This window comes from Buteo buteo, chromosome 19 (assembly GCF_964188355.1).
Source record: "Buteo buteo chromosome 19, bButBut1.hap1.1, whole genome shotgun sequence".
NCBI lineage: Eukaryota > Metazoa > Chordata > Aves > Accipitriformes > Accipitridae > Buteo > Buteo buteo.
The window spans coordinates 210549-234100 of record NC_134189.1 but is presented as its reverse complement, the minus strand read 5'-3'; the positions used below and the strand labels follow the sequence as shown (position 1 = coordinate 234100).

Here is a 23552-nt window from a genome sequence, read left to right as displayed (position 1 = left end):
ACTCAGTACAAATTTTAAGGTACTAAAAATACTGCTGAAAATCTCACCCTTAAGTTTTTAGGAAGTATCTTCTGTTTAGAAAATTCTTTACTTGATTACAGTCTAAGATGAATTAAGTTTATTGTTCCCAGCTAGTACCATTCACTTATGTTCTGCTTTTGGTCTTTATAAGAAATTCACTTGTTTGGTTTCAGTTTGATTGCTGTGTCTTGCCACTAAACTAACTGGGTTTCCAACACTGCAAGGGAATGAAAATATTGTCATGTACTCATTGACTTTTAAAAATAAGTATAAAACCACGTTTATTAAAATTTTTAAAAGTCATATATAGAAGATTCTTTGCCTTTTTGGAGGCAAAACTGAAACATCTTTTTATGCTCTGTAGGTGGCAGCAGCATACTATCAGATGAGCATAAGAAAGGGCGCTGGATCCCTTCTCTTCAGACCCAACTCTCCAGACCAGGGTTACCTCTACAGGAATACCATGCCCTTAGTATAACGTCACTCATCTGCACTCCCAAAAATCTGTTTAAATAAAGCAATGCCAAAGCCAGTGAAGCTGCACGTATCATACATGGCTGCAACGGGTTCCCTCTAGTGCAAACGCTGGCCTCTGAAATGGCACGCATCGCATTCGCGTTGCAAGGAGCAAAACGTGCTCTCACTCCACCACGGCTATGGGGGTATCCGGTCAGCACAGGGGTCACGCTCACCGATGCCCAAGCTGCACTGCTGTGGGACTGGACTCAGCTGCACCACTTCACAAGGGCAGATTTGTAGCATAAACAAGCTTCGGCATTTTGGGGTAGAGGAAAACACAGGGCTGACCTGGGAGGACAGGCAACTTGCCTTCTTCTCAAGCTTATAAATTATAAGTGGCGCACAGAGCAGGACTGGGGGCGGGGAGCGCATCTCTGCTCTTCCGATTTGGCTTTACCTCAGACATCTCTGGGGAAGGCCACACATGCTGTGCAGGTACAAGGACAGAGCTGTCACAGCCAGCGGGTTCAAGCCCTGGTCCCCCTGCCCTCCCCTTCCTCTCCCAGCAGCTGCTCCAGCCCCACTGGTGTGGTGTGCATCCCACCAGCACAGCCACATAACAGGCACCTCCCTTCGTCTCCCAGGCACATGGCATCATCTCCCAGCCCAGGACAGAGAGGGGCTGGGGATGACACTCCCCTCTGACCCTCCCCTTCCACCCGGGGCTGAGACCACCTCCTCCCTTGGGCGCATCCCCAAGGAGCCCCCCAGCCTTGCTCCATCCCCCGTCACAGCACCAGTGGGCAGGCTCCGGCAGCACAGTTCTCGCAGCGTGGGCACTGCCCGGCGGCTCCGACACAGGGGCTCAGAGAAAACCAGGGGGGTTCCCCCCATCTCATCAAAGTGCAAGGGGTTGTTCCGGGTCCCTGCCACCACCAGCTCCAGCAGCTGGACCACACAGTCCGAAAACCAGTTCTTCAGGCGGAAATAGCCCTCCTGGAAAGAGATTCGGAGGCTGACGGGCCCTGTCGGCATTCGCACGCTCAGGCTGAACAAGCAGTTCCCCTGCGAGCTGTCCCGCACCAAGTAGGTGCCGACAGGCTCCCGCTGGAGCTTGGCGTGAGCCTCCCCCACAGACAAGGGGCCCCAGTAGAAGTCGCTGGCCTGGAGGATATTGAGGGATCGCTCCAGGACCTCCCACTCGCAGCTGCGAAACATCCGGAAACGATCGGGCAAGCTGGGTGGCGCAGCGCTGGGGAGAATGCTCTGATGCTGCCTTTGCGGACGAGAAACAGTGGTGTGTGTGTTGTGCAGATCATCTGGCCTCCCTCTGATCATCTCTCAAAGAGCCCATGGATCCTGGGAAGATGCTGCCTTTACCATGCTTCCTCCTTTGCATCCAGCCTGCAGGACAGAAAGAAAGTGAGGCAAACCCAGTACCTTCCTCTAACTGGGCAAGTGAAGACACTTCACAAGGGAGAAAGACCAGCAACAGTACCAAAGAGGGTACATCAAGGAGCTACTGTATATCACCAACCCCCAGCTGCAGAAACAACTAAGGATATACATGCACGAAGGGCTCCAGCTGCGTCCCCACCAATGCAAGGTAGCACCTTACAGAGCTCTGCATCCACTGGGTTTTTATGATTCACAGCCAGGGGCTCCCCAGCACACCCTTCAGCAGGCCGGTTTGAACCTAGCAGATCTTGTTATTTCAAGGTTTCCCTCTGTTGGATGTTTAGGGGCTTCTCAGAGTGGCCTTCAAACTGGCAAGGGGAAATGACACCCCAAATCAGAAGAGAAAAACTTGCCAAAGCAGGAAAGTATTCCTTACTTTGTCATTCAATGAAAGGTAGAAAGGTTTCCTCACGCCTCTCCAACCGTTTCTCTGACAAAAGGACAGACAACAGGACTTAGAAGAAGCAGAACATGGGAATAAGCCCTTCCCACCAAACCCCATGAACCACTCTCTCATCCCAGGACATGCCTGTTTCACTATGTCAGGAGAAAGCAAAGGTCTCGGATCAAGACCCCTTCAAGCAATGTTACACCATCAACTTGAGGGCTGGGACTGCCATGAATGAGACCACTTAACGCTGGTACCAGACACTGCTGATGTCCGAGGAACAGTTCTGCTCAAGCCCTTCCAGCCCCTTAACTTCTGTTTCTGCTGGAGGGACATCTCCCTCCATCAGCAGACAATGCTGCCGTCTCCCAGTCACCATCCTCTGCTCATGCGCTGCGTTCAAAGTGCCATCCCTTACTGTCATGACCCTGCTCATCCCCTGCACCTCATGTTATCACCAGGCTGTCTGTTTTCAGAAATGCAAATTCCTGAACCCAGCGTTGCCATCAGCCATCCAAGTCATTTCAGTTATATACAAAAATACATATTCCGCATGTGTGTGTGTATATATACACATAAACATAAAAACCACAGCCCCAAGCCAGAGGCTCATTCTGTGTGAGAAGCTGAGCTGTTATATACCACTTCCCCAGGCCTGACAAGTCAGTAGCTCACTGCCAAACCCTGCCCTTGGTCCCTCGACATACTCCATTAACCCAGTGACACTCACTGACAGCACAGCCGTGCTTGGAGCAGAACAGGCTGCTGACACGCAGCCTGCAGCAGAGGAAGAGACACGCTTCTCTGTCTCCAACAGTCCCCCTCATCACAGACTCACGGGAGCATCGGGGCTCATAGCAGGCAGGCAGCCCCCCAGGGAATGTGCAAGGACCTGTGGAGGGCTTGTTCTGGAGAGAATGCTTTAGGTTAGGCTTAGTTCCTTGCAAGATACCCCTTATCTCGCACCCTTTGCCAGCTATTCAAAAGCCACATGCTCCTTTCAGTGCTCATGCCAGCCAGATGGCCATGCAGAGCCCACTTTGCACCCGGGGAGTGGACACGGAGCAGCAGGGCCAAACGTCTTTCCCTCACACAGGCATGGTGGTTTTGGAAAGGAGGCATCTGCCCGGCAATGCCTTGCCTACAGTCATCTTTTCTCTCCTAACATCTCTCAATACTTAAACAGTAATACCAATAATGTAGTTGTCAGGCACATCTCCATACATGGAGCTATAAACACCCTTTCCAAGAGCAGCCTGGGAAGTCTCTCCAGTTTCCAGCCCTGTGATTTGCAGTCCACAAGCCACTAACGTCCCCGATACCGCTCTGAACGGTGCCGATCCTGCCCTTTAGCTACATGTCACTGTGGGAGGGAAATTCCACACTTACAGAAAGGTGGGAGGGGTAGGAAGGAGTTATCAAGTTGTTTTTTTTCTTTTTCCATTTAAAAAAAAAAGGCAGCAGCTGAAAGCTGCTTAGATGGTTCAGCAAGTCAGAATAAATCTTAGGGGAAGTTGATTTACTGAGCAGAACGCAAGTAAACACAGTCACCACGTGCAGCAACCAGGGCCATCTATCACCACCGAAAACTCAGCGCTGTAGGTGCCACAAGAAGTTCAGCATCTCTGTCCCTTTCCCTCTCCTCTCTGCTGGGCAAGGAAGCTATAAAGCCCTCTGACATTAGCTACTACAGAAAAAGAAGGTCATACTCCTGCCAAATGCCTCCAGGGCTACAGTTATAGCCTTGAGGGTAGCACAAAGGAGCCTTGCTCCCACCAGCAGCCACTCTTCCCAAACAGCAACTTCTCTTGGGTCCCAACGGAAATTTTGCCGATCTCATGGGTCTAGGTTGGAAAATTAATTCAAGCAGGAAAACAGAAGCAGGCAGCTGTCTTTCATTTCCAGGGTAGTTTTAAAAATAACAAACAAATAGATAATTTGTTTAAGGCTGCAGATGCCATCCGACAGAAAAAAAACAAACTTGTTTGTCCCAGTTTTCAACCTTGAGTCATTCTCCCAAGTCCTTTAAGAAAAATCCACTACTACTAGAAGTCTGACTGACTAAGAATGGAGACTGTGTCATCGTTTCGAATTCAAAGTAAATGCAAAAATAGCACCCTCACAATTTGTTCACTCGGTTTGAAATCTACATATGGGTCAGAGCCTCAGACAGCATGAATTTGTTTAGCTTCAGTGACCCATTTGCAACAGATGACTGCCTGGCCTGCAGCACAGTATTAGTTACATTAATATTAGCTCTAGAAGTGCTTCCTGATACTACCTTTAAGGTTCACTTTTAGTGGGTCAACAGGTCCTACGTGTACATGGCCTCCCACGTCAAGAAGAATGAGCAGACTCTCAGGATTAGGAATAAACCAGCCCGGGGTGTAATGGAATACACATGCACAATTAGTTCTGCTTCTGATTTGCCACACCACAATTTGCTTTCCCTCCCCCTGCTCCAAAAAAGCCCCAAAAAACCCAACATCCAAACACGTTACTACCTCCCTACTGCAAGACAGTCAGAACAAAAAGCAGCATACAGAACAGTCAGCCAAAGCAGCATACCCTAAAAAGCTGGCGTCCCACTAATTAAAAGGCTATATAAGTTTCCCCAGACCTTCTGATTTACTGCAAGTTCAAGAGCTTTTCAAAATAAGTGCTCTTGACGCAGGGCATCCTGCCTTCCTCCTCGCTCACTACCCAGGCAAAGCAGCATATTTCATATAAGGAGACAATTCTAGTAACTAGGGGACTGTACGCAGCCTCTGGTGTTAGCCAAGCCAGCCCTGCACCCTAGGCCTTGACAAATCTGGCATGTTCAACAGCAGCTTCAAGTACTCAGCTGTGATGCGTCCTTGCACTCTTCCTCCAGGACACTTGAAAGAGCTTACCTCTTTATATTTGCCACCCATAGGGATGAGTTTCTGGATGTCAGGCCTGGAAGTGGTCCAAATTCAAGAGCTTCAATGCGACACTTCCCAGTTTTTGCAAAGCTTTACTTAAGAGCAGATCCATCCTTTGAGAAGAAAGAGAAGTCCATCAAACAGGTGACTAAGCTCATTAGTTCACCATAATGTGGATCTAAAATACAACAAATCTGGGGACAGGTTGGCTGTCTCAACCTCTTTGACCTGTATTATTGTAGAAGCATGTATACAGCACATCAGATAATGACAGAGACAACAGATTATTGCTGCTGTTGTTATTATTATTATTATTGCTACTTACAAAGCCATGAGCTGATTAGGTCCCAACAGCTCACAGATGGCCTAAGGACAAATGCAAAGACCATAAAGTTGCCATCACCTTCTGGAAGTGGGAAGCATAAACCCCAAAGGTTAAGAGATAACGGTAACAGGAATAAGCTTAAGGATTCAGAACAGCAAACTCAAACTTGTGCTCGATGCAACACACAACATTTAGAGGATCTTAACTGAAAGCTCGTAGGTAGCCATTCACTGCTGAGTTATTCAAATAGTGACCCAGTCTGTTCTGGCCTGCACTCTTCTGCCCTGTTTCCCCGGCTCTCAAGGCTTTTCTTTCTCACCTTGTGGATGGAAAACTAAACCTGCTGACCCACTGGAGCAGCAGACCACCACATGTGCAACTGTGGTCTGTCAGTAGATCCATCAGCAAGCTGAAAAAAAGAACCCAGCTTTCTGCATGCCTTTCAGAGGCAGTCCCTGTAAGGCTGCACTTATACCTACTCTCCATTACTTAACATCACTTCTCTGCATCCCCCCCAGCAGAGCCCAGACCAGGCACACACCCCACAAGCCACGTCGACTTGCAGCTAGCAGAACTGCACGTCTATCCCATTACTACATTACCCACTCCATTCAGCTTCAACATCTCTCAGTTATCAATCCCACAGTTCCCAGAGCAGTAGATGGAGGCTGGGATAATCTGGAAAAGCTCTCCCTCATGTACCCTGCAAGCCCTTGCAGCAGCATCCCCATTCCAGGCAGCAGAGCTTGAGCAGACATCTCTTGCTTGCACGTCTGCATCCCACAGAAATGCACTGCCTGCTGATTTGTGGCTGGAGAGAATGTTTCAAAGGAAAGCTCAAGCAAACAGCTGGAAGAAACCTCCCTGGTAAGAGCCAAGCATGCAGCGCTGCATTTTAATGGTGGGCCAGCCTGGTTCCTGTGGCCGCCACCATCTGCCACACACTGGTGCTGGTTTAAACCATGCCGTCACCACCAGAGTGCGTGGCCACACCAATGTCCCTTGTCACAAGCACCCTACCACGGCCAAGGTAACCAAGGCTGATCCAGAAAGGGCTTGTGGAGCGGGAAGAGAAAGGCAGGAGACACGCAGACAGACGTGTGCCAAAGAGCAGAGAGGGAGCTGTGGTTAGGCAAGGAATGTGGCACAGCTCAGCTAAGAGGACCAATGTTAATCACAGCCAATTTCTCCAGCAGAAAGCAGGCCTAGGAGACATTGCAGTTCCTTCTATCTTTTACGCCATGGCTATAAACAGTCTGATGCAAGGCTGCCATTATGTCTGACACGTGAGGGAATATGTGGAAAAAAGAAAAAAACCCCACACCACACATACCTACCCCAAACCAAAACTGCATTTCCCTATACAACCAGCATTCAAGGATGCAATATTTAGCAAAATAAAATAAACTGAGGCAGCACACACACTGTTACAGTTCCTGCTTCCATGCAGTAGAGACACCGAGCAGGAGGATCCTGCATGCAGGTTCTGGGCAACAGCTGCTGGACACCTTGCAAGAGGACTGATCTTATCAAACCCGTCCCAACATTTTGGGGTTGGAGAACATACTTCAAAACCCACAAATAACTTCCCATGGATCTGTTATTTAGGTTTTGTACTTCTTACCATGTTTTTCTATGATGTGTTTTCTGCATTAACATGACACTTTGCTGATACAGGCTAAAAGGATTTTACCCCAAGAAAACCCACAGGACAGTGTGATGGGCACCGACTATTCTTCAAGGCAAGAAAGTCTGCAAGCAAGTTTGATTTCTGCATAACATGCTTCAAAAAAAAAAAAAAAAAAAAAAAGGAAAGTGGCAGCTCACAGGGGAAGCTAATTGCTTTTGCTGGACTAACCAAAAGAGCTGGAAGAAAGACTGCATTTTGAGAGTCCTTTCCTCATACCTTGGAAATACTATGCACATTCAAAACAACTACTTCCAAATGAAACAGCCCATTCCTCATAGAAATAGCCCAGTATGAAACTGTAATCCTGCCATTTCTGAATAACAGAGAAGCCACATCACTTCCCTGAACTCAAAGGCTGCCGTGCAGTAGCTGCCAGCAACTACAGTTTGTCCCACAGCAAGTAAAACTACCAAAACTACCAATTGACTTCTGGCAAGGAACAGCTTCTATTGGAGACTGAATTCTGGTTCAAGAGCCTGAATTATTTTTCCCCTTCTGTAACTGCAGCAAAGAGAATTAAAAAAAAAAAAAAAAAAAAAAAAAGCTGGGAAAAGGTAATCAGGATGGGTTACTGCTAAGTTTCAAAGCTGCAGCAGAGGCTATCCTGCCATGGCTAAAGGGAAGAGAGTTGTTGTTGCTTACCTCTGGCCAACACAACAGTGGTTTTTGGTAAGCGAGGGAAGCCTCGCTCCCGACCCTTGCAGTTTCACAGCGAGCAGCCATCCCTGCGAATGTCAGTGCAGCAGAGCTATGGAAACCCTCAGCCTCGTGCTCAGCCGGTGAATACAGCCCCTGTGTGGCTGCCTTGCCTTCCCTCCCTCCCCACTGCCTGCTAGGTGGGGAAGCAGCCCTCTGGGAAGGTGGCCAGGGCTCTCCCCAGTTTCGATGCAGAAATGAGGAGATGGGGATAGGGCACAATGAGGAGGAAGCAAGAGGCCGAGACAGCACAGGTCCCTCATGGCTCCCATTTGGAAATGCTCTCTCCCATCTGCCTGCCAAGAGGGGGATCAGTGGCAATGGGGCAGCGATTCCCGGGGCTGTGTCCTCACCCTCTGCTGGGGCAGAGCTCTGCATCCACCAGTTACGGCTCCTCAGCCTTGCCAGCTCCCCCCATCCCTAGACCAGCAGCACAGGTATGTTTCTTCCGTTCTAGCCTCTCAGCTAAATTGACTTTTTTCAGTTGTTCCAGCACCCCGTTTCAGGAAACGAGTAAATCCTGAGAAGCAAAGGCCATCAGCGGTCCCTGTGATGGCCGTGGCCCTTATCAAAACCATCGCATTTAGCAGGAAAGAAATTCAAAGAAGCAGCTAACTCTAAGAAATGAGCAGTGTCTGCAGCTAGAACTGGTTCAGTATCATGATCAGAACTAGGATTTTAGAGAAGAGTCCCAAGCACTTAACCGATGCAAGCCAGAGCACAGAGGCACAGGGGAAAGATCCTCCCTTGGCTCTTAAAAAGGACCAGCTTCAGAAGATGCGAGAGGTTATTAAGCAGTACTAGTTACCTTGCCTTCAGAGGAAGGAGTGAGGGTCAGAAAGCACAAACACACCACAACTCTAAGTTTTATAATGGGGGATTTCCAACACACAAAATAAAGAAACTAGTCCTGAGAGTCAAAAGTGAAAAGAAAGAAAAAATTAAGTCATGAGAGGTTATTTAGGAAATCTTAAAGTGACAGAGTGTGCGGACCTCCCAGAAATGATGGAGCAGAGATGCTGCCTAAGAGGACAGGCTCAGGGAACAACACAGGTCACACCGCAAGTATCAGCTGTAGGTATGACAGCTTGCAAGGACCTCTGCCATGGATCAGAGGCACCAAATACACACACTACAAATCCACAGTCCCTGCCCAAATCTCTCTACAACCTCAACAATCCTTCAGAAGATGAAAAGCTAACTCTGCTGGAGCTGATATAAAGGAATATAAATTACTGATGGTAGGGAACAAATTTAAATGAGGATGGCTGTCATGAAACTGGGACAGTAGGTGGCCAAGATAAACAAAACAAAAACCAGAACACAAATGGCATTTTCAGTTTATCAAAAAACAGAAAACCTCTGGGGGAATCATTTAGCTGACTGAGATACCAGCAAGTAGGGACGAGGACACTGCAGAAAAGCTACATAAGCAGGCAGCTGCTGGGACATGCCTTGCACTTCCCCAAAGCCTCCATGTCAGAAGCAAGTCAAAAAGCAAGACGCAGTGCATGAGGTAAAGAGCCAGCAGCACCCCAGGGCCTGTAAAGTAGATAGAAGACAAGGAGCAGTCGCACCCCGGGGTGATGGGAGGTGGAAGTGGGGTGTCCTGAGGAAACCAAGGCATTTCAGCCACTGCACATCCCATCACCTCTCTGCCACCCTTCCAGCCACTACATCTTCCTCCCAGATTGACCCAGCCCACTTTGAAGAGCATCCCTCCCCGTGACAGGCTGGTGGGTGCAAGTGGCTCCCTTCCCCATGCAAATACACACGTCAACCCAGGTCCCTTTCTAGAAATCTTCTCCCCTCACCTGCAAGCTGCCATTGCCCACACCACCTCAAACATAAAGAGGTTTAACCTTGCCCCCCAGCAAGCAGCTTCCAGCCTCACAGTACTTAAATCTAGGCAGCCAGCTGGAAAAGCAGCTAGCCCTGCATCACCCTTCCAGGGGCAACCGGTGACAAAATCATTTCACTCTCTGCAGGCCAGAGAAGTCAGAGGTCACTCAAAATTCTGCAGGCTGGCAAGCACCAGCAGGTCAGGCAAGACTCTGTCCTGACAGATGCAAGTGGACACAGACTTGTAGGAAAACAAACTGGGTCTGTATTTTGAAGGGCAATAAATTAAGTGGCACAGCCAATGAATGAGCAGAGCAACTGTGCTGAGAGTTTGTTAAGGAAAGCTCTAGCTCTGAATCCAAAAGCGGTCATTAAAAACCAAGAAGTAAGCACAAACGTGAGGTTGCAAAATGGATGGGTGGGAACATAACAGTAATGTCATCACCTGAGATAATATATTCAGTTCCAGTCACCTTAACTAAAACCAGACAGAGCTGAAACAAAGGGGATGGGCCTAAAGATGGATGATAAGAAGTCACATGTAAGTGTTCAGACAGAGAAAGACTGGAGAAACTTCATTCTTAGTTTAGAGAGCAGATAGATACAAGGGGATGCAAGAGAACGATACAGTACAATCAGGCCGTTCTTTTTATGCTCTTTCATAAAACTAGAAGAGAGGAAGTTCAAAGGTGACTGAGATTGAAAAGTAACTAATTTTAAAACTCATAAAAGGAAAAACTCCCATCACATAGACATTAAAATGCTGCTGCTGGGGAAAGTGAGAGAGTTGATCTGAGGAGTCTCATTTCTCTTCTTTCTCAAAGGTCTCTGCTTTGTCTCTGTGAAGTACTCACCACCCTATGCTTTAGCAGACCTTAGGCAGAGGGATCCAGCAGCAAAGGACTGGGGGGGGTTGCATCACCTTTTTAAGCCAAGTCTTAACCATTCAAGCTCTACATAAGACTAAGGGGAGCCCAGCACAAGGCATAAACATCCTTTAGTCGTGCAAAACTGAAGTAGTAAACAAAGGTTTATAAAGTCACTACAGGGAATCAACTATGGACCTGCTGCAGAGCAGTTAAAGCAGCTCAGCCTGTTTTTTCCTCATTTTTTAAATGACTAAAAAGAACAGCACCTCCTGCTTTTATCTGCTGACTTGAATATTGGTGTACATACCACACAAATGGGCCATTTCAGTGATTACTGCTAAAGCAGCTCTGAATCAGAAACACTGTAGCAATGAGGTTAGAAAGAAACATTCCCTCTCGTCTCAGCGTCCCTTTGAGTGGGGCTCTTGGTCCACTGTGTCACTTAGTTGGGCCTCAGAGGATGAACATAACTTCTAGCAGGAGCAATTCAAGAATGTTTCTCCAGCTCCAGCTTCCCTCCCTGCACATCCCAAAACTTCTCACCAGAAAACAAGCAAGAACTCAAATATGCACGAAGAATAACATGGATTAAGAAAAACATTGCCAGTCTGTCAAAAAACATAATCAAACCATTCCTGCGGGCATCTGTGCACATCACCATGAGTGTGCTGACCCAAGCAAACCTATGCCAAACCCCCCTCAGCTTTAAGCAAGGCACCATCAGCAAGCCACACAAAAGCCCAGCTACAGAGTTCAGATTGCAGGAACAGGAATGGAGATCTTTGACATTTTCCAGCTGCTAATAGTGACACTTATTTTCTTCCCTGACAGCCTTAGCCTAATTTTCCAAATAAACTTTGCTACCGAGGAAGTGTGAAAGTAGACCCAAGCTGTTTCTGAACTGCAGAATCAAACACACACACAAAAACCTCTGTTGGACAAGTCACAATCTGAAGTCAAAATTTTTCTTCATCATTTGCAGGGGATGACAGGGAGGACAAAACCCCTCTGCTTAGACAAAGGGAACTGAATGCTGACAACCCAATTTTGCCAGCCACAGCTCCCAAAGAGAGCTGACGTAAAGCTAAAGCAGCCTATTTGCAAACTTAGTATTCGCACTGTTCAATTCTTTCCCTCGTCCTTCACATGTGTTTGAGACCCAAGCAGAGAGGCACAGAAGCGCATGGGGAGCAGGAAGGGAGAAGGCAGAGAGAATGTGCATTATCAAAATACCTTGAGAGCAGTTCTTGGAAATGTGCAGCCTGCAAGCCTGTATCAGACACTCATTTCCTGTGAAGTGCACACAGGCCTTTTCATTTCTCCACTGAAGAGGACAAAAATAAGGGGGCAGCTCTAAAGTCTCCAAAGACAACATAAAACCAGCATTTAGCAATTTTACTGAAGCTGCATTAACATTTTTATACTATTAAATACCTATCAAACAGAAGCAGAGATTCCCAGAAGTTTAAAAAGTAGGACTTTCTATACCTCTCACTTCTAAATCTTAACTTGAAATCTTGCACTTGGTCGAGGCAGGGGGAAATGCATTTTACTCAAGTCATTTTGACCACTCACTAACACAAAGCCACCAAATCCTGCTACATCAAACACCACTGCACTTTTTCTTTTTTTTTTTTTTTAAAGGTCCGAGACTGATTTCAGCAAAATGGTGAGCTAATAAATGCTTTACTGAGGCAGAAGGCTGCAGGATATGCACAAATGCAAACCAGAAGAGCAGGCAGTAGTGAAGTAGATTGACAGGATAGAAGAGGGTAAGCTGATGTCATGCCTGCCTTCTGCCTCTATTTACATGTAATCAAGGATCTAATTAACATAGCATTTAGTTGCATTAAATAAATATATGATGCCTCCTAATGACACACACTCCTAATACCTTTACTCTGTAACAAGATGATCCCTGTATGGCAGACTCAGCTCTTGTACCATCCACATTTTCATTTACAGAAAGAGATGCAGGTGCCCACCTCCCCTGGCTTGCAAGCTTTTGGCAAGTACCACTAGCTGAGGTCTACAGCAGCCTGGAATAATGGCTCAGGAACATGCCACCTCCCCACAGCTTTTATTAATCTAACCACAGTGTCAACCCAATCCAAATGATGTCATATTTAAATATTGGCACTATCTGTTTATTGCTGACCAAACTAAGGTAGGAGAAACCAGGAGAAAGAAGCCTGTGGGTGGTAGCGGGTGATTGGGGTGGCGAGGAGCTGCAGGGAAAGACTTGGAGGAAAGAGCAAAACCCCACTGGGGATGGAGAGAAAGAGGAGCAAGGGAAGAAACATAGCTCCAAAGGCACATTTTCTCCTTTGTTTCTCAGCAATGCAACCAAAGTATTAGCGACAGCAACAAAGAATTTACACCACCCAACTCCAGCTCTATCCTTGCACAAACCGACCACCAACTTCACAGAAATCCCAGTTGGATTGAGGGTAAGAGGCACTGGCTACACATTTGAAGCTGTCATCTGGAAACTGAATTTGGCCCTCTCTGAGCAGACATGGCAGGGACACACACCTGGGAGGATTTGCAGAAGCTCAGCCTTTCCCTGGTGCTCCTCTATGCCTGCTTTTTGGGACACCAGTATAGTTTACCTGTGCCTTCCAATGCAATCTTAAACAAAAGCCTCGTGCTGCCTCTCAACCCCGCTACATTTAAGTAAATGATAAGCAAGCCAGGTTATTGAAGGACATATGACATACTGAATGATAACAAGAAGCACAGAAATAACAAAGGCCCAGATCCCGGTCTAGCCAAGGAAAAGATGGGAACCTGCGTGGGAAGTTGGCACCCCAGTAATCCTGCAGGTTTGTGCCCAAGAGCCTTCCACTCTAGAGGGAACAAGAATCCATACTTCAACAACTACATTTTAAATCACATACCCAGCAGAATCGCTCATGAACACAGAAACAAAGCTTGGCTTCTTCTGCAGCAACTGGCTACATCTCGTCATAACTTGATTCAACCAAGACCAACATTATGTGATAATAGAGCCTCAGTCCCACAAACTTCTGTGCATGTGCATAATTTTTAAGCACATGACCACAGCCCTGCTGTGACTGAACGGGCTATTTGACGTTCACGCAGCATCTGAACTGCAGTCACAATTGTTTGGAGAAAGAAGATATGTCTTCATACCCTCTTAAGGGCACAGTCAACAGGGAATGAAACATGAGGAAACTAGTTATTTCTGAACCCACCCCATTTTACAGAGTTGAGCAGTCAACATGTGACTGGGTTTTTCATTTAAGTTCTCTGAGAGCTGCAAGGACTAGAACTAGCAAACAGCACTGTCTGGACCACACAGTCCTAAATAGCAGCTTGCTAACAATACTCATTACCCCCAACTTTCCAGAACAATGGTCAAGCCACATCCCCCTCCTTCACCCATGCAGGGGAAGAAAAAAAACCAGGGACATTAATTTAACATTCTTGAGTTCCTCTCAGTTACCTCCAGGGTTCATCCAGATCCTGTTTCCAAGCTTCTATTGAGCAGGAAGGAATACACACTTAAACTAAATTAAAAAAGGAAAAAAACCCCATCCTATAAGGAACACAAGCTGAGGTTTTAGGTGGTAACTATTCCAAAATTCTCAGTAAGAGCGTGTGTGTTTGTGGGAAAAAGTGAGTAGCTGATCCTACATGGCTGCGAGCACCATGACTCAGATTGCATAAAGGAGGAGGTTTTAGCGATAACCTTTGCCGACGAGGCTTTTCATGTGCGTGCAGCACCGATCTTCTGAGAAAAGGCAGGTGTGAGGCTGCGTTCTGACTATGCCAGGTCTGGAGGACGGTGAGTGCCTCTGCCTTTCAAGGGCAACCCCAATGGGCACGTACACTCCCGCTTCATGGTTACCCCGTTTCCCCGTAACGCCTTCAATTCTGGCAGGCAGGCAGCTAAGACTAAGCGTAACGCTCTGCGCACCACTTCTCTAGTGGTTCATGTGAAGGGAAAGAAGCGGCATGAAGACCAAGTTACCCGCTCCCCAGACCCGTGCATCTGCTTCCCTACAGACCCACTTGAGACATTACATAATTTGCAGGTTTCACTTTAAAGCAAGCATCTCCCTGCCCTGATGCTGTAGAGAACACCTTGACAGCAGGACAAGCCCCAAGCCTCACGGAGCCTCCCAGGCTGCTCCCAGCATAGCACATGGCTCCCTTCAGGGCCGGCAGTGAGTTGCCAGCATCCCAAATCCTCCCCTGACCCTCCTGGGGAAGGCACCCCAAGCCCCAGCACGCTCCCTCTTCCCCAGCCAGCAACAGCCCCGGCACCCCCGGAGCCAAAGCAGAGGGGAGGCTACACTTCCCGGCTCCCGCCCTTGTAAGAAGACAAGGGGGGACCGGAGGATACAGACAGACAACACCACCCCCCCACCCCCCCGGCCAAAAGGCCGTTTTCGGTTAACGCCGCACAACTTACTCTCGGCACCTCCGGGGCCGCGGGCGGGCGGCGCTGCCGCCGGTGCGAGCGAGCGCTCAGTGCCGGGGCGACAGCGGCGCTACCCGGCCCTGCCCCCGCCGCTCTCCCGCCCCAAAGCGAAACGGAGGCGGCCCCGCTGTCCTGCCGCCCGCCGCCGCCGCGCTCCGCATCCCCCCCCCCGGCCCCTCAACTCAGAAAGGGGCCGGCGTGCGCGGCTTACCGGAGGCGGCGCGGCTGTCCGCCGGGCCCTCCTCGGCCGCGGGGCGCGCGGGCGCCGCGGCGGCGGCTTCGGCTCCAGGGAGCAGAGCGGCGCGAAGGGAAGGGGAGTGGAGGGGAGGAAACCCCCCAAGTGTTTCTTTTCCGAGGAAGGAGCTGCGGGGGAGGGGAAGGGGAGGGGTTTCTCCCTCCTCCACCACCCCGTCTTTCCACAGCGTGGCTCTTGCAAGGGGGGGGGGGGGAAAGTAAAGAAGAAAAAAAGTTTGGGATCTTTTAAAAGAAAAGTTGGCCGGACTAGGAGGGTGGGAGAGAGAAAAAGGAAAAAAAAAAGAGGCTGTGAAAGCCCCTCCGCTGCACACCGGCAGAGGAACCCACCGGCAGAGGAACCCCACCGGGACGGCACCGCAGCATCCACCGCCCCCCGGCACCCGCCGGGGCCACGCGTCGCCCTGGGGAGGCGGCGGCGTCCCCCGACGGCGACAGCGGGGGACCGGGGCTCTGCCCCTCCTCCCAGTTACCGTCTGCTGCTCTCCAACACTGGGCTGGGGCATCGGAGCTCGCAAGCACCGGGGAGGGCTGGGGCTATGCCCAGGGCTGGTGTAGCAGCGCTGTGAAACACCGGGGCGGGGTTCTATCCACAGGCCCGGGGCAGCAGAGCCAGCAGACGAGGGCCCTTTCCACCAGCCGCAAAAAGGGAAGGCTGTCTCGGCCTTCACCTTCACTACTAGAGTTCTCCCAGCTCCTCTCCAGCACTACAGGAGGAGCCTCCAGAAGGGCACCGGTCACCCTGGCAGTGCAGCACGTCCGGCAGCATAACGGAGACTTGAAGAGCATGCCTAAAAACACACGCTGTTGCCTTGGGGGGTTGAATGAAAATACTGGAAATCATGGGGAAAAAATGGGAAAACAAGCAGAAATTTTATGATGTAAAATACAAGTAGCACACCGCATGGTGCATACCATAAGCATGTTACTGCTCAAAGAGAATAGATGAAATAGGAGAAAAGAGAAACTTTGGAATTCAGTACAAACCCCACAGCTGTTAAAGGCCTAGCCTGCAATTAGGCTATGACTGGATTGGATCATCAGCATTCTCATTCACCTGTATACTTTCTCCAGATCTCACTGAGACTGCTGCGTGCACTCCCTGGTGTATGCGTGCCAGGTGAATTGCCCTGTTGAAAAAGCTATATGCAAACACCAATGCAGACATGCTCTGGCTGCTCTGATCCAGTCTGGTGATGCAAAGCAGCTGTAACTCCGGGTTGAGCAGCTGACTAAAAAAGCTTTACAGCTGCTTTGCATTGCTAGGGAGCACGAAGCAGTCAGAAACACACCACTGAATCTGATCTGCAGCCTTGCTAGATGTTCCACTGAGTATTGAGACATCAGTCCTTGTTTTTTCTTTCAACCAAGCATGAAGATGTTGCTGACCACAGAAGAATTTCTGAACTTCCATAAGAGTCTGGGCAAAGCGCTTCATTCTTTTTCAGGGAGGCTTCAGTGGGAGGACCTGCCACTGGAGCCCTAAATCACAGCAGAGACAAAGTGCTCATCTGTTCCATTTTTGGTTTTTAAGTAGGCTTGTCACACTTTTCTTTGTATTTTTGGATGGCAGCTTGAAAAATATCCTGTGGTTTGCTTTACAGTTGCCTAGTAGGGAGTCCGTTTCCCTCTGTGGATATTTATAGCATTTATTGGGTGACTTCATAGACTCTACCAGCCACCTTGCCTTAACATTAAATGGACTAGTCTAATTCTGCCTTTTATTTGTCCTCTTCATCTTTGCCTGCAAAAAGTAACAACCAGCCTCACTGCTCAGAGATTGTTTGTGGGTCTCACTCTTCTCTCTCTTGTCCACTTGAAACCGTGACCTCACAGCAGTTACAGCTGAAGCATATTGCAGCACTCCAACAGTAAAAGCTGGTGAGGCATATCACAATGGCACTATTGACCACAATTTTCCAAAGCTCAGATTTGACTCACAGGGCCCAAAATGTGTTCAGGGTTGAGGTACCTCTGAGGTGGCTTTGTTATAGGTGGAAAACACAAGGATGCTGAAGTAGCTGTGTGTCCTGTGATACAAAAGGAGGGGATGGCAATCAAACTGTGCTCCAGCACTGGCTTTGCTAGTACTGCATTTCTTCCCTGCTAGCCTGAAACCAAGCCTGGATGTTAGGTGAAAAACAAATCCTGCCTTTAAGTGAGTTTTCTTAAGAAAAAAAGAATACAAGTAAATTCCCTAGAACCCAGAGGTTCCCTGTGCTCTCACCACTGGATTGATGCTTTTTTTTCCCAACTGCTTTCAGCATACAGATACCTGCTCGAAAGTCTCTCTGTAATGACAGTGAGGATGCAGGCAGGGTAACGGTCCTGCCATGAGCAACTCGCTTTGAACGCTGCCCACTGGTGCATCTCTGGAGAAAGCTGGATCCATCCTAAAGACAGGGTTTCTGAGATGCCCAGGATACTGATGACAGTGTGGAGAGGAATAGTTCCTGAGAAGAGGCCACGATTTGTTCTTATGATTTACAAGTTTTATCCTACCCCTCAATTTTTCCTCTGCCTAAGGATACATATACCCTCACTATCCCTGATACTAAAACTTTAATAAACATTAAACATGAAAGCATTAATTGATAGACCTGCTGACGGAATGAACCATTTCCATAGAGTTTTGTCTGAAGTCCAGCTGCTGAGGGTGGTAGGTCTGAGTTCATTCTACCTTTGGACCATAGTTCTGCTTTGTGGCATTTCTCTGCTTGTTCTTCAGCAACCCCCAAGTCTTTGGTAAGTTTAAAGATGTTGATATCCAACAGCCCAAGAGCCAGTAACACCCTAACAACTCCTTCTCAGCATGTGGATTTCTTACAGCCTGCACAAAGTAGAAAGAGCCACAAGCTGCCTATTTGCCCCTGTCAGTTTGGGAGGTGTGGAAAAAAGAAAGGTATTTTGGGGCAGGTGTCATGGTTTAACCCCAGCCAGCAGCTAAGCACCACGCAGCTCCTTGCTCACTCCTCCCCCCTCCCAGTAGGATGGGGAGGAGAACTGAAAAAAAAAAAAAAAAAAGTAAAACTCATGGGTTGAGATAAGAATGGTTTAATAACTAAGGTAAAATAAAATATAATAACAATAATAAAATATAATAATAATAGTAAAGAAAAGGAATATAACAAAAAAAAAATACAAGGGATGTACAGTGCGGTTGCTCACTACCTGCTGACCAATACCAGAGCAGCGATCCACCCCTCCCAGCCAACTCCCCCCAATTTACATACTGAGCATGATGTTCTATGGTATGGAATATCCCTTTGGCTAGTTTGGGTCAGCAGGTCACTGCAAACTGCTGAATAAAGATGGTTTTCTGGGAAAGCAAAAGGCATGCATTGCCCCAGAGGAAGGGAGAGGGTAATGTGGTGAGGGAAAGAACTGAGGTGGAGAGAATGAAGCACTGAAAATCTGCAGAAGAAAGGAAGAGAGGTACAGAGAAGTGAAAGAAGAACATAGAGAACACAGGGGTAGGAAGATGGGTGAACACATTAGATATGTCAGTACTACTTTGTCCTTCAGTCAGCTGGGGCTGGAGCACCATCTCCAGATGATGAGTGACTGACTATTTAGGGGCTCAGTGCCTTGCTGGGCCCCCAGCCAGCACCAAATGTGCTGTCGCCTACTGGTATGCATGCTGGCTTCGTGGATGGGATGTGAGTAGGAGGTGAAACTGTCCTGGTGATGGAGTGATCTGAGTGGCCCAGACATAACCTGAGGGGTTCCTGCCAGGTGGTCAAATGGGAAGGAAAGGGAGACAAGAAAGCATGGAGCAGGCCTGGGTACCCTGGCATGAGAGGTGACACAGGCAGTGCATGAAATTTTGTATACAGAGGAGGATGGAAGGATGCTTGTGGGGTGGGTAGGAAATTAATGCCACTGTCTCCTGATGTGCTGCGAGTCCTGCCTGCAAACAGTACAAAATGTACAAGCTTTGACGGCATACAGTCTTAGGTGGTTTTTCCCTTTTGACCCTTCCTCCCTTTTCTAGGTGGTCTCTCTCATAACTTTCTAAAAGCCTCCTTTTAGGATGCTAACAGCAAAGCATTAAGAAGAAAAAAAACCCAACACAGAGAAAGCCAGGAGGACAAAACCAACACACAAAAATACCCCGACCCCCTTCTTCTGCTCCCCCCGAAAAAACAAACAAATAAACAAAACTTTCTGTGGTTTAGAGCTAACGGAGGGTGTATTAGTTCAACTCTTGTGAGAAAAATTGGCACAAGTAGTGGCCCCTTCACGTGAAGTGGTGGCCAGGCCCCTCCTTCCCCTCTGAGAGCAGGGCTCTTCTCAGTAAGAAGAGAAACTGCTTTCCAGGAAAGCAAAGGTACAGGGGCTGCCCAGAACAGAGTGACCTAGCTCGGCTGCGGGGAGCTGTGAGCTGATGCTTGCAGGCTCCACCTCTGGCACAGAGCTGGTGCACTCCTGTACCCAGCAACCCTGCACGTTGTGGAGGGCTCGAGGATGGGGAGCCATAGCCAGCCGTGCAATGGGCACCCCCCAGACTACTGCCGCTGCGCCTTCATTTCAGTCTGCAACACCCTCTGCTGTTCTGGCTTTCCCCCACAGCCGCGGCAGACACCGTCCTCGGGTGCTTCAGCCTGCGCTGCCAGCCCGGCAAAGGGCTCCTGCACACTTCTTGGCTGAGCCTGAGGCTCACAAAGCAGCGGGGAATGGGCGATGGGCCAGTTCTCCCAGCACTGACGGGCAACGTGCAACCCAACATGCCCGCAGGCAGCAAGGTCAGGAGGTGAAGCTGGGAGGCCAGTGTGCTGCTGAACCTCAGGCACAGCGGTTGCCATCGGGAGGCTAGGCTTCTTCGCCGGGTGGCTGCTACAGGGTGCAACGGCCCGGAGCTGAGCTGCAGCGAGCAGCAGCTGCAGTGCTGGGCAGAGGCAGCCCAGTGGGACTGTGGGATGCTTTGCTGGTGGCTGTTGAGGCTGCTGTTTCAAGGAAGGGCCTTCCCTGTGCAAAGTAGGGCAGGTGGGCACAACCAGCTCCTTTCCCTACAATCACATAGGCCCAAAAAGCTGAGATTAAAGTGTACCAAATCTTTTGCTTCAGGTTTTAATAATGTGCACAGTTACTCCTGTGAGGACGCAAGTCTAGCAGCTCCTTGTATGTTTGTTATTGCCAAACTCCAAAAGCAGAGGAGAGGAAGAAAGGGAAGGCAGTGCTCACACTTTGCCAGTGCAGTTATGACTCTGCATATGCCCCCTAGTTCATTTGAGGGAGGAAGACCCAGCAGTCAGTGACCTTCTAGGTTTTCAAAGAAAGCACCAGGCTGCATAGCCTGGAAGATACTTAGGTCAGATTTAAGCACCTGCAGAGAAAACAAACAGCCTTTTATAACTGTACAGCAAACCGCTCCCTTGCCTCTGAATCTGGCCTATATGTCAAATACCCTAGAGCAGTAACAGAGGACAACTTGAGACAGGGGAAATGAGGTACCAGGCCACTGCACCAATGGATTCCAGTGTGAGCTCCCTGGGTCTCTGTGGCCCCATAAATCCGTGACCACCTCAGCTAATTCCTCCTAACATTGCTGCCTACCAGACGTGGAGGGAGAAGCTCAGTGTGGTCGTTTTGGCTGGGAAAGAGTTAATTTTCTTCACAGTAGCTAGTATGGGGCTATGTTTTGGATTTGTGCTGAAAACAGTGTTGATAACACAGGGATGTGTTAGTTATTGCTGAGCAGTGCTTACACAGAGTCAAGGCCTTTTCTGCTTCTCACACCACCCCACCAGCGAGTAGGCTGGGGGTGCACAAGTTGTTGGGAGGGGACACAGCTGACCCAAGGGATATTCCATACCATATGATGTCATGTTTAGCATACAAAACTAGGGGAAGAAGGAGGAAGGGGGGGACACGTTTGGAGTGATGGTGTTTGTCTTCCCAAGTCACTGTCATGTGTGATGGAGCCCTGCTTTCCTGGAGATGGCTGAACACCTGCCTGCCAGTGGGAAGTGGTGAATGAATTCCTTGTTTTGCTTTGCTTGCACACGTGGCTTTTGCTTTACCTGTTAAACTGTCTTTATCTCAAGCCACAATTTTTCCCACTTTTACTCCCCCCCCCCCCCCCCGATTCTCTCCCCCATCCTGCTGGGCGTGAGGGAGTGAGCAAGCAGCTAAATGGTGCTTAGTTGCTGGCTAGGGTTAAACCACGACACTCAGTTAAGGATTTCACTGTGTCCCTAAGGCCTATTGCTTCTCCCCGTTATCCCACATTTTCAGGACGTGTTCCTGGAGTGCTGTCCAAAAGTGGTGGACCTTGCCTGGCGCCCCTTGCCTGGCGCCCTCTGCTCAGAATCCTTCACCTGGAAGATGTAACCTCAGTCCTGCCCATGCTTCCCCACATTTGTTCCCCCACACTGTGATGGTAGGTGATGCTGAACCCCACTCAGAGGAGACAGGCACCGAGTTCTGACCTACGCCCACCTGCTTCAGGGTTTTCCCCAAAGCAAACAAAAACAGCTGCGAGAGGCCACCCCGAAGGACCACAGGGAGCGATCCAAGATGCAGACTCCACAGCAGAAAGGTCCTAAGTCATTGCTGGACCTAGAAGCAGGAGCTTCCTTAGCTGAGGAAGCTGAACCTCGAAATGAAGAAAAACAACATACAAGGCAAGAAGAAGTATAGCTATGGGCTATAATTTTGGGAGCAGTTGTAGCAGAAGCATTGCAGGCTGGTACCAACTGAGAGCGGTGTCTGTTGCACTAGACTAATTTCCAGACCTGTCTGCTTTCCAGATGATCACAGGACAAAGGACTCTGTCACATTAATCGTTGTTCTGTTAAACATCCCAGCTCAATTAAAAAAATGCCAATGGTTGGGAAGCTGCCACCACTCTAAGTAAACTGCTCAAGTATTTAATTACTTTCTCCATTATAAAATTATACCTCATCTCTAGACTGTTGTTTCTTGTACCTTTGTTAGGCAGAGCATCAATTAGAGGAGCAAAAATTTAATCCTACACAGATATATTTAGGCTTTGATCATATCAGTCCTAACTGCTTCTCCCCCATAAGATGTCTTCCAACCCCTTAAGAGGCCTTAGAGCTCTTGCAGGAAGCCTCTCCAACTTGTAAACTTCCTCCTTGAATCGCAGATATCAAAACTGGGAATTCCTTCACACCAGTAATCACATCCATGAAATCAGCAGGTACAATATAATCTCCTGCAATATAATCTCATTACACCTGCTCCACATTCCCTGCTTATACATCTGAGGGTGGAATTAGCCTTTCTGACTGCAGTGTTGCACTGGGAGCTCACGTTCAGCTGCTCCTACACCGTGAGTCAAGACTTTGCCGGCATCGCTTCTTCCACAGACAGAGCTGCCAGACCAGAAGTGTGGCCTGCATTGAGTAACTCACCATTGGGCTGGTTCAAAAACACATTATGTACTTGTACCAACTTTAACATTTTGACACTTGCTAGGTAGTCAATTTTCAATCCAATTACTACAAAATTTGTTAATTTGGTCTCACTCCAGTTTTTTAAAAATCAAAACACAGTGTAAGACTGTATCAAATTCCTTGCTCGAGCCCTATTACATCAACAGCTTTTACATTTATCAACCAAATCCATAGCCCAAACCTATAATTTACATCTCCAAAAGTTACCAAGCAGTTTTATGGATTCTTTTCCATAAAAACAGGAGACTTAGCATTAACTAGAACTCTTCCCTTGTTTTTAAATGATCCTTGTATGTGCTATTTCCTTATTCTGTCTGAGGTCAATAAGGAGTTGGTAGGCCTGTAATTGCAAGTGTCAGATTACTGCTGCTTTTTGCTATTATTTTGTCCCAGCCTATGGGGAATGTGCTAGATTTTCCAAGTGAAGGAAGGTTAAGTCTAGACAAGAGCTGGAGAGAAACTCCTCTCCTTCCCCTGCTGCTTCATATATTAAAATAGGTACCTACTCTAAAGGCATGTATGGGTTTTGTAGAGACCTGCAGAGTAGCTCGCCTCCCTAGTTAACCAAAACAGGCCCAGGTGATGGGAACAAGCAGAGACTCCTGAATTTGTCCCAAATATAAATGACTTTCTGATTAAGGAGGAAATGGAAAGCTGAGACAGGAAACAGTTTATTTGTATGATGGGTGCTCATATATAATTTATATGCAATAAATGTTGCTAGCTATTTCATTAGTTGCAAATAAAGTGATACAAATGTGCACCACTTGGAGCT

General features: G+C 48.3%; 1 protein-coding gene across 5 annotated transcripts; it reads right to left on the bottom strand.

Annotated features, from left to right (window-relative positions):
• Nucleotides 1-287: 287 nt before the first annotated feature.
• On the bottom strand, nt 288-15835 carry LOC142041899 (suppressor of cytokine signaling 1-like). 5 transcript variants are annotated; one of them, XM_075051143.1, is made up of 3 exons: nt 15316-15835; nt 5221-5345; nt 288-1884 (listed from the first exon to the last, which is right to left on the bottom strand). In XM_075051143.1, exon 3 carries the CDS (start codon nt 1816-1818, stop codon nt 1135-1137), a length of 684 nt encoding a protein of 227 aa, XP_074907244.1. In that variant the 5' UTR covers nt 1819-1884; nt 5221-5345; nt 15316-15835; the 3' UTR covers nt 288-1134. The 5 variants fall into 5 exon arrangements, with proteins under 5 accessions (XP_074907244.1, XP_074907245.1, XP_074907246.1 ...); XM_075051144.1 differs by lacking the exon at nt 15316-15835 and adding an exon at nt 15096-15188; XM_075051145.1 differs by lacking the exon at nt 15316-15835 and adding an exon at nt 6260-6328.
• Between the last annotated feature and the right edge of the window lie 7717 nt (nt 15836-23552).

Coding starts and splice junctions, on each gene's coding strand:
- LOC142041899 (XM_075051143.1), bottom strand. CDS start 1,818: ATGATCAGAGGGAGGCCAGATGATCTGCACAACACACACACCACTGTT.